Raw genomic sequence first — 16,197 nt, 5'->3', positions numbered from 1 at the left:
GCCACTGACGGAAAAGCCCCTTAGCCTTCTTTCAGTCTACTTACTCTTATTTTAGACACAATTCTAGCAAGCTTGGCAATCTGGTTTCCCAGTCCACAGCAGATTAGAAGCAGCAAATTAGGGGCTAGTGCAGGATGCAGGCACAGAAAACAGGAGCAAAAAGTGACAGCTGATTATACGGGAAAACAGAAACTGTGAACAAACATGACTCAAAAGCATAGCAATACCGGACCACGCAGGAAAGGGGCATTATATGTCTCAGGAGCCTCCTGAGGGCGAGTTTCTGATTACCACTCCATAATTGATGTTCTTAAAGATGACAAAAAAAAGTTAAAATTATATACTAAATACTCTAGAAAAAGAGAAGTAGAAAGTACATTGTAGAAAATTTCACACTGTACTGTTAAAAAAGTTTATTAAATGGATTTGCCTCAGTTACCCAAAAAATTAACTTATATAAGTTAGTTATCATCAATGATTACAGATAAATCAACTGTTACTATACTTAGGGTATTTCCCCATATTTTCTCCTCTAAAATATTTATAGCTTTATTTTCTAATATAATGCAAATTGCACAGATATGTTCTTATAAATATAACTGAGAGAATAAATCAACTTTTATGCTTTGTCTAGTTGTCATTCATGGCATGATACCTACTTTAATTCAAATAATGAGTTGGCTGAGCTATACCAATCTTATGGTATTTAATTCCTGTATCCTTGTTTTGTTTAGGTATAGAAACAATACACGATGTTTAATCCAAATCAACTGAGCCTTCCTTCCCACATGATTTCTCAATAATGTATCAAAATATTTCATATTTTACATTAGTGATGGGGTATAAGTAAGTCACCAGAGTGAAATGACCTCCAAGATCCCTTAACACTTGATTTATAATTTTGTGAAATGTAGATGAACTTGAGTCTTTTTATGCTTTAATATTAAAAGCTTTACCACTTTTATTATGTGAATCAGAATTACTATTTTTTTAATGAAAACTTAATTTTTAATTTTTGACTTATTTTACAGATATATTTATGACCAGATCTTGTTTTTTTTTTTTTAGCCTCAATAGTTTTACTTTTAAATATTTCTGAGAAGTCAGAATCACAAACATCATTTAGCAATCTAGAAGATTTGGGTTTTGCTGGAAAAACTTCCTATGAAGTTATTAAGTTAGCTGTATCCACAGCTTTTAAATGATGGATCTGTGATTTAAACTCAGGCTTATCCTTCTGCATTAAACACTTAAGCCAATATTCTTAAATTTCCTTACTAATTTGCCTTAAATGTGTTTCTTTTGACCTGCTTGTCTCCCATAACTTCAAACTTGAGTCAATGTATTATTTCCCAATAAAGTATATTCAGATATTGTAAGTACAATTAGACTTTAAAGAGGACTTAACTTATGAAGTCAGATAATAGAGAAAACTTGTGAATATAAGCAGAAGACCACAAACCAAAAACTAGGAAGAGTCTGGCACTAGTCAGACCAGATATGTAGTTTTAATGAAAGCTGAAAAGAAAATAATTTAAGATATAATTGTCACCAGGTCATTTATTGCCATGATTTTCCTAACTATAGACAAAGCATAAAAATTCTGTCTTCAAGACTGACTTAAATAGTTTTTTAAAAACATTCTTGCATTAATTACTAGGTTTAAAACAAACCATGGAAATGTTCGTATTAAAAGCTGTCAGCCCTGGTAAGGTGTGGCTCAGTTGGTTGAGTGCTGCCCCTTTCACCGAAAGGTTGCTAGTTTGATTCCAGATTGCAGGCTCGATCTCCAGTGGGAGGGTGTGCGGGAAGCAGCTGGTGGATGTTTGTTTCTCTCTCTCTCTCTCTTACTCCCTCCCTCCCTTATTCTCTAAAAATCAATGAAAACATATCATATTTAAAAACAGAAAAGATAAAAGCTGTCAGGATATTACTCCTAATAAGAATTATCCTGTCAAAATATTATTGTTAAACTTGGAAAGCACAATTACAAATTTTCCCCACAAAATATTTTCCCCACAGGGTTTCTTTTGTATGTGGGTTGGCAGCTATTAAAACTAGTCAAGAGCCTAATAAGACAAAGTGAAATATTCTCAGAAAAGTAACAAACAAGGATATCTACTTATATTACATTGGCGTATTTTACTTCTTCAGGTATTCATTGGAAGGAAGCATAAAGTCTAACATAGAGGTTCTTAGATTTTTACTGGGCATAAACACCACCTAGGTCTTATTCCAAAATGACTAAGAATAATTGGGAGGATGGCTCTACGTCTGCATTTTAAAAATAAGACCTCCAATTTATTCTATTATAGGTGCCCCATGAAAAAATGGAGAAACACGAACTTCTAGATTATTATAAGTTAGGAATTTTCACAGGAAAGATAATATTTTATCTTGAAAATATTTTAGAAGATGAAAGAAAATTTGAAAATTACACACACCAAAAAAACATTAAATTAAAATTTTAAGATCCTTATATCATGATTTCACCTAGCAAAATTTTCACTGAACTAATTAGTGAATAAAACAAATCAGACTGGAAAATTACAAATTCTTTTTTAAAAAAATATATTGTTATTGATTTCAGAGAGGAAGGGAGAGGGAGAGAGAGAAACATCAATGATGAGAGAGAATAATTGATTGGCTACCTCCTGCACACCACCCACTGGGGCTTGAGCCCACAACCTAGGCATGTGCCCCTGAATGGAATCAAACCTGGGACGCTTTAGTCTGCAGGTTGACGGTCTATCCAGGGCGAAGGTTACAAATTCTTGATTAAATTAGCCCTTCACATTTAAAAAGTATCACCTTAGAGAGCATTGAATAAAACTGGTAGAATATTATGAAGATATTTTTCCCACACTGGTGTAATAAAAAACAAAATATAACAAAATTAAAAAGTATTAATCTCGAATTCTTCCTGTGTAAGGTTATAGATTAAGAGAAAGATTATCAAATTTTTCCTTCGTTATTTCTTCTAAATCCAAGGAAAAAAGGAGTTCACAAACTAATTTAAAAAGAAAGTAAACTTGCCCTGGCTGGGAGGTGTAGTTGGTTGAAGCGTTGTCCCATACACTGAAAGGTTGCAGGTTCGATTCCTGGTCAGGGCACACACTTAGACTAAGGGTTGATCCCTGGTTGGGCACCTATGGGAGGCAGCCAATGGATATTTATCGCTCTCCCACTCCTCTCTCCGCTCTCTCTAAAATCTATTGAAGCATATCCTCAGGCGAGGATTAAAAAAAAGAAAGTAAACTCTAAATGTTATTACTATTTCTGAGTTGTAAACTAGGCCTACTCTTAGGAACTGCTCCTAAGAGCTTAATTATGGATGTCACAGAATTTTTGGCAACTGGCAGAATAATGTATAATACAAAGAATCTCTACCATTCAAGTAAAGCAGAAACAAGTTTTTCCTCAGGATAAAAAATAAATTTCTTTAGATTATTGAAAAAAACCCATAAACCCTTTAGTATGAAAATTTACTGTAAGTGCTAAGTTGTAGGAGTCTGCATGTGCTTCTTAACTTTAAAGACAATTTAGATTCATCATGTAATTTTCTTTCTAGGGCAGCAGCATAAATTGAATTATCTCTACATTTTCTCCAAATAACATCTACACACTATGTCAGTGCATGGAAGCTATAGGTTTCAAAACACAATATACTCCTGAAAATATCACTCTTTGAAAATGCAATCATGGCCCTGGCAGGACAGCTCAGTTGGTTAGAGTGTCACCCCGATAAGCCAACGTTGTGGATTTGATCTCCTGTCAGGGCACGTACAAGTATCAACCAGTGAATGCATGAATAAGTGGAACAACAAATCAATGTTTCTCTCTTTCTCTCCCTTCCTCTCTCTCTCTCTCAAATCAATATAAATAAATAAATAAATAAATAAATAAAATGTAATCACAACACAAAACAGATGCTACTGTATAATTTGGAAAGCAACCTCTTTTAAGAGGTAGTTTGTAAATGAAGTATTTATTAAGTATTAAGGAGACAAGGATGCTTTCCAGGAAGCTGACAGGATGTTTCCAGAATCTTATTCAGGTGGAGAGGGGATAGCCTAAAGCAAGAAATCAGCAGCATGGTGGCCTGCTTATCTAGACGAACTGATAAAAAGAACTTTCTGCAAAGTTGGGGATGAGGTCTTGGACCACAGGGATCCCACTTTGAAATCAGCTCTTCAGAAAAAGGTAAACACACAAAAATGTAAAAGGATAATTCTTAAAATGGCATGCTTTAAAAAAATATCAGAAAATCTTAAAGTTAACTGCTGAATACACATTAACAAGGAAAACATAAGAAACATGTCATAACCCAAGTACTTTTAAAATAAAACTATTTTTTAGTTCCAAACCCCAGTACACATCAATTGCATGAGATCTTTTTTTTATTTTATTTAGAACCTGTATCTTTGTTTTAAGATGTGGTATAAACAAAAGTAAAATACAAACAACTTGTTATTAACATAACAACTGCAGTTATTAACTGTGAGAAAACAGTAAAAAAGAGTCATATGTTCTTGCGACAGAATTATCCCAGTCATTTTGTGATAGCAAATTCTGGCAAGAAATGATAAATTCATTTGTTATGAAAAGTACTTAAAGAATTTCCAAAACTGATCAGTTGTGCTGCAAGTAAAACAGCAATTATTCAAAAGAGCCCTTACCTTTCTCTTATTGTCCTAAAAGATCTGCCATACAGGTAATTACTATTTTCAGATCAGTTGTTTAAACCAGATTCTTCCTGTAAATTCATACCTTAGCTTTATATATAATAAACTTACACTCATTTTCCCTTTCCAGTGGAATATCTAGTCTTGAAGCTAAAAAACACTTTCATAAAAGGAATAATTTAAAATCCTTCATGTAAATCTTGGTTCTTCTTCTTCTTCTACTGCACTTTTATTTTCTTCTATTAACTGATCTTCCTCCTCGTCACCAAAAGTCTGTTCCTGCATAGCGGTAAAGGAGAGAGACCGAGCAGCCACTTCGGCAGCGAGACCAGCAGTGAAGGTAAAATCCGGTGACAGCTGCAGCCGCGCCAGCCTCTGCCTGATGGAGGGCTGTGGTGAGTCCCTGGGAACTGGATGGGCAGCGAACAGGTCACCAACATCTGCCTGCTGAGAGTCATCTTCACTTCCCCACAGACACGCTCTTTTTTCAGCTCCTTGCAGGAAGCCTTCATGTGTAAAATTGTCTTTATTTTTACCATCTAGAGGGTTTTCACACAAATACTCAGTCCTACTACATATTTCATCATCAGTTATGGAGGGTTTACTACTTTCTTCTTCAATATCATTTTTACCAACTTTCCCCATATCTGAATCCATTGATGGTTCTGAATTACTTATGGGTTCCATTGGGTCTACAGGAGACAAGGATTTCAACACAGCTTTAAAGGAAAAAAAAGCAAAAAGAAAGAAAGAAAAATAATAACTAAGGACCCAGAAATAATTTAAACTTTAATTTAAACTCCCAGTAGATTTTTTTCTTATAAAGAACAAGAAATAAAGGCTAAATAAAACTTTCTAGTAAAATCAATATAAATTTATAAATCCAAAGAACTTTATAAGAGATAAAATGCCTAAGAAATGAAATGAGACAGGGTTATGATGAAGATTTTAAAATACCTCATGTATTCTCTTATCCAAAATATTAAAGCATTGATTCTCTAAGTCTGGTCCTTGAACTAATAGCATCAGTCAGCATCCTCTAGGAATTTGGCAGAAATGCAAATTCTCAGGCCCCACCCCAGACCTACTAAATTGGAAGATGGGGTTGGGGACCAGATATGTTGATAAGCCTTCCACCTTGTACTGATGCATACTAAATTTTGAGGACCACAGCATTAAGAAATAAGCAGCATGGCTTTCACTGATAATATGTGAGATAAAAAGCCTAAGTAATCCAGATAATCATATTTTCAACACACATATATATAAGTTAAAACAGCATGGAAAACAAACGTAACATACAATTCAATTTACTTGCCAACCACCTAACAAGACCCTGATGAAAGTAAAGCTGTAACTTCTATACATTTTGTAATGTCACAGAAAAATATATAATGAAATAAAATCTGCACTCAAGACCAACTACTGTACAAAGCATAATACATAAATATAATATATAACCATACGGCAGAAGTTGTCCTTTCAAGGCAAATGAAGTTTTATTTAGCCCCTCTTGAAGTTAGTAGGCAGTGGGTTGCTTGCTAGGCAGTCTCTCCTCCCAGTATGAGGGGTTAGTACAATACAATATATTATGAAGCATGGCGGAAGAAATAAAAAAGTACATCTTGAAGATCTGGCGCTTATTTAAAAATTATTTTGTAAAATGTGTCCATTTGCAAGAAACAGATCCCTAAGCTGCAGTAACTCCACTAGAGAAGCAGCGACAACAGGTTCCAGTGCAGAATTTCCCTCTCTAATTCCATTCGGACTTTACCCCTGTAGGCAGAGATGAAAACAACTCTGGAAGATGTACCGAAAAACTTCATGGGAAATAGCACTTTACGGTATCAGCAGCTTTTTACTTAATTTCACAAACTAAATCAGCATTGTTGCCTTTTCAAATGTAAACTATCAAAGCACGTACCTGAAAAAGAGACACATTTCTCAGTGCTCTCTTTGCCCATATTGTCAATAGGATAATTTTAAAGCTACATGAAGAAAATACTAAACAATAAAAAAGGATACAAGTTTATATATAATGCTATTTTCAGTCTTCACATACAGTTTTAATCTATAAATATGCTGGTTTAAAGAATGCAACATACATTAGAAGTTGACTGATATTCCTGATAATTGCTAATTAAATGGGGCAGGGGATTAATATAAGTGTATTAAATTAACACTGTGCTAGAATATAAGCCTCCAGGAGTGTAGGGATTTTTGTCTCTTGATTTATGTGTTAGGAATATAAAACAATGAACAATGTGTTAAGAACTACTTGTTGAAGAAAGAATTTGTTGAATGAATACTATGAAGGATAATAAAACCCTTATTTAAGGAGACTGTATTACAGAGAAAAAAAAAATCCAATGCATAGAAAACAACAGTGCCTAAAACATTAATACTCTTAATCTATGAGTTATGTAGGCCCAATATATAAGCAGGTAACAGGAACTCAATTTTTACTGCTGCTTCTAGGAAGATCCTAATCTCCTATATGCTTTGCTGCTCAGACTTGCTTTCATTTTGCTACAGTGCCCTTCTGGCATGAGGGTCTGCATTGGTAGGAAAGGTGGCAGGGCTGGAGGATTCACAGAGGAGAATGGTGGAGAGGACAGCCTGGAGAAGACAGATGTCTAGTAAAGGGATCAGCATGAGTGTTTTTCATGAATAAAAATAGTGAATTTGTGGAACCATAATCAGATAAATATAACTGGAGGAAGATATCTATATTGGAAATAGTGGGACATATAATTGGGTATGATGGACTCATATGATGGAAAGGCTTAACACCTGGAAAAGGAGTTTAGATGTAATACAATGAAAAGGGGGGCACTGCTGTAGGTTTTGTAGTTGTTTGTTAAAATATATTTTTATTGATTTCAGAGAGGAAGGGAGAGGGAGATAGAAACATCAATGATGAGAGAGAATCATTGATTGGCTGCCTCCTGCACGCCCCCCACTGGGATTGAGCCAGCAACCCAGGTATGTGCCCTTGACTAGAATCGAACCCAGGACCTTTCAGTCCACAGGCCAATGCTCTATCCACTGAACCAAACTGGCCAGGGCTGCTGTAGGTTTTTAAGTAGAGAGCTATTGTCAATTTGCTGTTTGAGAAATATCTAGACCAGTGATGGCGAACCTTTTGAGCTCGGCGTGTCAGCATCTTGAAAAACCCTAACTTAATTCTGGTGCCATGTCACATATAGAAGTTTTTTGATATTTGCAACCATAGTAAAACAAAGATTTATATTTTTGATATTTATTTTATATATTTAAATGCCATTTAACAAAGAAAAATCAACCAAAAAAATGAGTTCGTGTGTCACCTCTGACACGTGTGTCATAGGTTCGCCATCACTGATCTAGACCTTGCAAAGTTAGAAGCTATCTTTGAAGCTTAGACACTATTTCTAAGGATAGCTTAGAAGACAAAGATACTGAAATGGAAGTCAACTAAGTCTATTATAATACACTAGAGGCCCGTTGCAGGAAGATTTCTGCAAGAATAGGGCTTCCTCAGGCCTATTCCTGCAAGAATAGGGCTTCCTGCGGCTGGAGCAAAGCAGAGAAGGGAGCAAAGCCCGCGGAGGCGGGCCTCGCTCCCTCCCGTCTCCGCTATCTCGGCTCCCTCCCTTTTCTGCCGCTTCACTCCCTTCTGCAGCGCTTGGCTTCCTTCTACGCTGTCTTCAGTCTTCACTCCACGTGCCTGTGTATGCAAATTAACCACCATCTTTGTTGGGTTAATTTGCATACTTGCTCTGGCTGGTGGGCGTAATGGAGGGATGGTTAATTCGCATGTTTCTCTTTTTTTAGTGTAGATGAGCATAATCTAATGAGGACCTGGGCTATAAAAGAGGCCAATGGAAAGAAGGAGGAAGGATAAAATTTAAAAAAGTACATGTGGACAAAGGAGAATCAAAATGGTAGGGCTCCTAAGAGGACCCTGAGGAACTTTCCAGAAGTTAACTAACCTATATATTTCGAATAAAAAGAGAAAGGGAAAAGAAGACAACTGATTTTGAGGCTCTACATACTCTAAAATAGAAGGGAAGTCCCTCTACCTTCTTAGAAATTAATTCTTCATCTAGAAATTAGCTAGTTTAATATTGTCAAGTATTAAGCTTCCCCTCATTCCCTTCCCTGCCTCCCAAGAAGTTCAACTAAAGATGGGTGGGAAACATAGAGGAGTTAAGGCTAATCTTAGGGCAGTGGTCGTCAAACTGTGCCTCGTGAGCCACATGCGGCTCTTTGGCCCCTTGAGTGTGGCTCTTCCACGAAATACCGACTTCTGCACATGGGCCACGAAGTTTCAATTGCACTCTACATGCACGCCCACATGTGGTATTTTGTGGAAGAGCCACACTCAAGGGGCCAAAGAGGCCCATGTGGCTCACGAGCCGCAGTTTGACGACCACTGTCTTAGGTATTGCCAGTCACTCAGCTTTGTCCAAATCCAAGTATGGAAACAGTGTGCACAGAAGCAGGCTCTCAACTCCCATCCACTACAGTGTTCAAGTCACTGAGTAACCTAAACGATGTAGCTAAGGGCCTAGGTCTCTTAGTCCATTTGTTTCAATAGTGAACCCAATTATTTGTGTTTCACCGAGGTATTTATAATATCAACATAAAGAGAACAGAGTTTAGAATCTCAAATACATAAAATTTGAAAACACTCTATTCAACTCACTGTCCATTCCAAAACAAATTCAGTCAAAAAATCAAATAACTGATGAAAAGTGTGATTTTTATATCCCATTTCATTACATACCTACTCTTTAATTGAACAAATTGATTTTGTATCTAGAAGAAAAAGTACTATACTTACTGGTGGATCCCTAAAATTAGAGTCATAAGAATTCTGTAACCAAAATAAGATTCAGTTAAAGAAAAATCCCCTACACTGAAATAGCCTTTTACTCTGAAGTCAGTGCTTACCGTGATCACTAAATAGAAGTTGCTTCCACTTCTGCCTTTCTGCCTCTGACGCTTTGAATCCCAGCACAGATTTTAATTCTTGGAGTACCCTCTTGGATTCTTCATGCTCACGCTTCTGTCTCTCTCTGTCTTCTTGAGACAAGTAATAAAAATCATCCTTTCTTAAATCACTGTCCATATCTAAATCATCTACATAAGCTTCTAATTCCTGAAAATGAATAAAAGAAAAAGAACTTTACTTCAAGCAGATGATTTTCTAGCAGTATTTATTTATTTGCACCTACCCTTCTCCAAGATTAAAAAAGGAGGACTCTTAGCACAGGTCAGTAAAACACAGTTGGGCAAACAAAGCAAACATAGATAAGTGGACATCTTAAAAAAACTTAATTTGATACTATAAAGGGTTTTAAGTAAGGAAGTTTAATAACTCAATCGTTATTTTTCTACTTTGATACCATTCTACAGATCTAGTAAAGGTTACAGTGATTAGCTCTGTCAAAACCAATCAAAATTAGCCGGGCTGGTGGTTGGGGAGGTGGTGAGTATGTTAGTCCTCTTGTGGTAGAATTTGTGGTGCTTTCTGAGGTCCCAGGAAGTCTGAACACTATTCCTAGGATTGTGGAACACCTCATCTATGGCTCTCCATATCACTAAGGCAGATGGAAGGATCCCTGCTTACCCAGACTCCCTTGCAGTTATGGTTCAGACAAACAACTGAGATCCTCTAATCAGATGTATCTGGATCAGATCTGATTCAGAAGTATGTTATAAAAGAAGCAGGCATCTCATGGAATCCACTCTGGTAAGAATGGTGGCAATAAAGTTTCCAGAGGCAGAAGTTCTAAAGGTAGCACTGAAGGAGCAAGTGGCAATGTCTGTGCCCAGTGACTTACAGTGGTGTTGCCACTGTAAAAGTTCTTCTGAGTGATTTTAGCTTTTTACCCCAGCCTGGTTCAAGCCTGATTACCTGGCCCTCTGAATGTTCCGTGAGGTATCTAATGTTTTTTATTTATTATTATTATTTTTTAAAAATATATTTTATTGATTTCTTACAGAGAGGAAGGGAGAGAGGTAGAGAGTTAGAAACATCGATGAGAGAGAAACATCGATCAGCTGCCTCCTGCACACCTCCTACTGGGAATGTGCCCGAAACCAAGGTACATGCCCTTGACCGGAATTGAACTTAAGACCTTTCAGTCTGCAGGCCGACGCTCTATCCACTGAGCTAAACTGGTTAGGGCTATCTAATGTTTTTTTTAAAAAAATTTATTCTTTGTTAAACTAAGTAGGGTTGATTTCCCTTTGCAATTAAGGATTCTGAATAGATTATATGACCTAAGGAAAACTTCTTGAGCAAAAGAAATCTTAGTCAATATTAAAAGTGAGGCACAATATAAATGCAGTCAAATGCACAAGATGAATGTATAAAATTTTTAGATATGTATACATGGTGGTAGATCAAGATAAAAACATTTCCAGTATCTCAGAAAGGTATCTTTGCCAAGGCACTATTTTTTAATGTGCTTTATCACTTTTAAGTGTCTAAAAAAATGGATTAAAATTCAAGGCACTAAGAACTAATGATTTGATATATATTCAATACATTATACTGTGATTTTGAAGCTCATTAGAAACATAAATTCTACAATGTCACTTACAGAGAGCAATAGGTAAGTTTCACATGTGCAACTCTCCTTTATGGGAAACAAGCAATTTTCACCCTTACCTGCTCCTCAGGGATTGGATCTTTGTCTGCAATGTGTAGAGTAGGCTGCAGCACGGGTACCACAGTACAGCGTGGGCTTTCACATGCTATTTCAGGTTTGCCTTAAAAAGAAACAGGCCACACAGAAATGAGTGAATATCTGATTAACAACCAAAATACCGAACAGTTCCTTCACCTCAAAACATTTTTTTATACTGCCTCTTTATACCATATTCCTCCTTCCATATCTAATTCCTAGTAATCATTGATATGTTTTCTGTTCCTATTAAAATTTACTATTTTAAGAATGTCATATAAGCCGAAACTGGTTTGGCTCAGTGGATAGAGTGTCGGCCTACGGACTGGAGGGTCCCAGGTTCGATTCCGGTCAAGGGCATGTACTTGGGTTGCGGGCACATCCCCAGTGGGAGATGTGCAGGAGGCAGCTGATCAATGTTTCTCTCTCATCGATGTTTCTAACTCTCTATCTCTCTCCCTTCCTCTCTGTAAAAAATCAATAAAATATATTAAAAAAAAAAAAAAAGAATGTCATATAAATGGAATCATATAGTATATGGTGATTTAAGTCTGGCTTCTTTTGATTAGCATAATGCATTAGAGATTCCTCCATCTTATTATTATTTTTTTGTTAATCCTCACCAAGAATATTCTTCCATCGATCTTTTTGTTGTTGTTTTATTTTAGAGAGAGTGGGGGGGGGGGGGGGAGACAGAGAGGAGAGAAATGTCAATGTAAGAGAGACACATCGATTGGTTGCCTTCCATACGTGCCCTGACCAGGGCCAAGGATCAAGCCTGCAACTGAGATATATGCCCTTGACTGGACCCAAACCCGAGACCCTTCAGTCTGCGGACCAAAGCTCTGTCCACTGAGCCAAACTGGCTAGGCTCCTCCATCTTATTGATGTATCAGTTTATTTCTTTTTTTATTGCCGAGTAGTAGTCAGTTATATGGATGGATGTAACAATTTATCTATTCATGAGCATAAGGGCACAAGCTTCTTTTAGGTTTTAGTGATTATGAATAAAGCCACTATAAATATATATTTGTGTATAGGTTTTTGTGTGAACATTAAGCTTTTATATCTCTAGGGTAAATATCTAGGAATAATATTACTGAGTCATTTGGTGCGTGTATGCTTAACAGTGGGAAAAATTTTGATGAGGAAAGGGTATTTATATAATCTTAAAGTATTATTTTCACAAAATACTTATAATGAAAGAGAAGAAAGGCTAAAAGAGAATAAAGATCACCAAAACTAAATGCCATGTGTGATCTGGACCTGGACATTAGAAAAATGCAAACAGAAGTATTTATAGTTAATGAGGTTTCATGTCTGCATCTTACTCTCAAATGGTTAAGAATAATATCACCAAAGGAATTTACATATAGATACATAGATAAGGCAAATGTGTCAGAATGTCAACAACTGGGGAATCTGGATGAAGAGTACTGTGAACTATTCTTGTGATATTCCTGTAATTTTGAATTAACTTTACAAGATACAGCTAACTAAAGCACCTGCATCTAAAAAATGCAAATGAACATTTTTTTAAATCCTCACCTGAATATATGTCCTTTTTAAAAATTGATTTTAGAGAGAGAGGAATGGAGAGAAAGAGGGAAACAACAATGTGAAAGAGAAACCGATCAGTTATCTCCCATATGCACCCCAACCAGGGATCGAACCCGCAACCTAGGTATGACCAGAAATTGAACCTACATCCTTTTGGTGTACAGGATGATGCTCCAACCAACTGAGCCACCCAGCTAAGGCTCAAATGAACATTTTATTTTTATATTTTAAAAATATATTTTATTGATTTTTTTACAGAGAGGAAGGGAGAGGGATAGAGAGTCAGAAATATCGATCAGCTGCCTCCTGCACACCCCTTACTAGGGATGTGCCCCTAACCAAGGTACATGCCAAGGTACCTGAAACCCTTCAGTCCACAGGCCGACACTCCATCCACTGAGCCAAACCGGCCAGGGCTCAAACAAACATTTTAAAGTTGTGTAGCTATGGCCACTATGAGCATTTTAGTGAGAAAAGTTTGTGAATTACTTCTATTCATATCATTATTATATAGAGCAAAAGCCACATATACAGAGCATAATTAAGAAATTGCTTTATCACTTCCCCAATGCATTGGAGACAGTTATAACAATCATATTTAAGTGAGTGACTAAGATTCAACATCTCGGGAGAATCGAAGATGGCGGCATAGGTAAACACCGGAGACTGCTGCCGCAAACAAAGACGGAACGGACATCAACCAGAACCACAGGACGGCTGGCTGAGGAGAGACTCTTCAACTAGAAGGAAAGACAACAGCATTACGAGGCTCAGAGGAGGCGCAGTGTGGAAAATTTAAAGGTATGGAGGTGCGCGTGCAAAGCGGGCTGGTGGCTGAGGGCGCGGTTGTCGTTTTCAATCAGGAGGGAGTCTCAGACTCTGAGCTCCAGATCCGGGCGAGTCTCTAGGGACCCAGACTCAAACGGGAGAAGCAGGACTGTCTGGCTACGGTCCCTCCGAGGTTTGCAGCAGTTGCTGGGACAGAGAGGCAGAGCCCCTGGGGAAGAACTGAGAGCAGCCATAACTGCTCCCTCCGCCCGCCCTGTTGAGCCCGCCCCGCCCAAGCCCTGTGCAGAGCCATTTGCCGGATCGCCTCAGGCAAAGGCTAGATTAGCACCTCCCCAGAGGACAGAAGTTTTCCACACAGCTGATTCTCACAGCCTGTCAGCCTGGTGGTCAAATCCCTCTAGTATTAACTACAACAATTAAGGCTTAACTAGAACAAGACTGCGCACAAAGACCACAAGGGGGTGTACCAAGAAAGCATAAAAGATGCGGAGACAAAAAAACATGACAGAAATGGAGGATATGGAGCTAAAAAATGCAATTTTGAGGGCTTGCAATAAACTTGAGCAGAGCCTCACGAAAACTAATGAGACCCTCGATGCTATGATAAAGAAACTAGAAATTAAGCATACACGGACTGAAATAAAGAATATTATACCCAACAGCAGACCAGAGAAGCACAAGAATCAAGCCAAAGATTTGAAATGCAAAGAAGCAAAAAACACCCAACTGGAAAAGCAAAATGAAAAAAGAATCCGAAAGTGTGAAGATAGTGTAAGGAGCCTCTGGGACAGCTTCAAGCGCACTAATATCAGAATTATAGGAGTGCCAGAAGATGAGAGACAGCAAGATATTGAAAACCTATTTGAAGAAATAATGGCAGAAAACTTCCCCCACCTGGTGAAAGAAATGGACTTACAGGTCCAAGAAGCGCAGAGAACCCCAAACAAAAGGAATCCAAAGAGGACCACACCAAGACACATCATCATTAAAATGCCAAGAGCAAAAGACAGAGAATCTTTAAAGCAGCAAGAGAAAGAGACTCAATTACCTACAAGGGAATACCCATACGACTGTCAGCTGATTTCTCAACAGAAACTTTGCAGGCCAGAAGGGAATGGCAAGAAATATTCAAAGTGATGAACAGCAAGAACCTACAACCAAGATTACTTTATCCAGCAAAGCTATCATTCAGAATTGAAGGTCAGATAAAAAGCTTCACAGATAAGGAAAAGCTAAAGGACTTCATCACCACTAAACCAGTATTTTTTTTTTTTTAATATATTTTATTGATTTTTAACAGAGAGGAAGGGAGAGGGATAGAGAGTTAGAAACATCGATGAGAGAAACATCGATCAGCTGCCTCCTGCACATCTCCTCCTGGGGATGTGTCCGCAACCCAGGTACATGCCCTTGACCGGAATCGAACCTGGGACCCCTCAGTCCGCAGGCCGACGCTCTATCCACTGAGCCAAACCGGTTTCGGCCACTAAACCAGTATTATATGAAATACTGAAAGGTATCCTTTAAGAAGAGGAAGAAGAAAAAGATAAAGATACAAATTGTGAACAACAAACATGCATCTATCAACAAGTGAATCTAAGAATCAAGTGAATAAATATTCTGATGTACAGAATGAACTGGTGATTATAATGAATCAGGGACATAGAAAGGGAGTGGACTGACTATTCTTGGGGGGGGGAAGGGGAATGGGAGATGTGGGAAGAGACTGGACAAAAATCGTGCACCTATGGATGAGGACAGTGGGTGGGGAGTGAGGGCGGAGGGTGGGACGGGAACTGGAAGGAGGGGAGTTATGGGGGCGGGGAAGAGGAACAAATGTAATCTGAACAATAAAGATTTAATTAAAAAAAAAAAAGATTCAACATCTCAGAGTATGCTAAAGAGAGTGAGTGTGATGCATCTTTTAACACCCAATGGTCATTCAAATTGTAGAAAATGTACTCAAAAGTTCTAGACTTGGGTCATTTCAAAAAGTTTAAATGCATAAATATCTGCACCTATTAAAAATCCTTGGCAAGCCCGGCCAGTGTGGCTCATTGATTGAATGCCAACCTATGAACCTGATTGCAGGCTCGATCCCTAGTAGGGGGCATGCAGGAGGCAGCTGATCGATGATTCTCTCTTATCACTGACTAGAGGCCCGGTGCACAAAAATCATGCACTTGGGGGGGTGGTGGTTCCTCAGCCTAGCCTGCACCCTCTTGCAGTCTGGGAACCCTTGGGGGATGTCCGACTGAAGACTTAGGCCCACTTGGCAGTAGGACATCCTTAGCGCTGCTGAGGAGTTGGAAGAGGCTCCCGCCACTGCCGCTGCGGTTGCCAGCCGTGAGCCCGGCTTCTGATTGAGCGGCACTCTCCCTTTGGGAGTGCACTGACCACCAGGGGGCAGCTCCTGTGTTGAGTGCCTGCCCCCTGGTGGTCAGTGTGCATCATAGCAAACGGTCGTTCTGCTGTTTGGTTGA

The 16,197-nt window shown here is 38.2% G+C and overlaps 1 protein-coding gene across 5 annotated transcripts in view; it reads right to left on the bottom strand.

Annotated features, from left to right (window-relative positions):
* Positions 1–398: 398 nt before the first annotated feature.
* VEZT (vezatin, adherens junctions transmembrane protein) overlaps positions 399–16,197 on the bottom strand; it is a 75,915-nt gene continuing 60,116 nt past the window's right edge. For 4 of the 5 annotated variants that reach the window (XM_070410843.1, XM_070410844.1, XM_070410845.1 and 1 more), the window contains exons 10-12: positions 11,350–11,450; positions 9,624–9,831; positions 399–5,404 (exon numbers count right to left, since the gene is read on the bottom strand). In XM_070410843.1, coding sequence (XP_070266944.1) covers positions 4,875–5,404; positions 9,624–9,831; positions 11,350–11,450 — 839 coding nt within the window. In that variant the 3' untranslated portion in view covers positions 399–4,874. Of the gene's footprint in view, positions 5,405–5,433; positions 6,462–9,623; positions 9,832–11,349; positions 11,451–16,197 lie in introns of those variants that run through there. The other variant, XM_070410846.1, reaches the window with a different exon arrangement.

Source organism: Myotis yumanensis, unplaced genomic scaffold (assembly GCF_028538775.1).
Source record: "Myotis yumanensis isolate MYYU_CA2020_CCGP unplaced genomic scaffold, mMyoYum1.0.hap1 SCAF_3, whole genome shotgun sequence".
Lineage (NCBI taxonomy): Eukaryota > Metazoa > Chordata > Mammalia > Chiroptera > Vespertilionidae > Myotis > Myotis yumanensis.
This window is presented reverse-complemented; position numbering and strand designations above follow the sequence as displayed.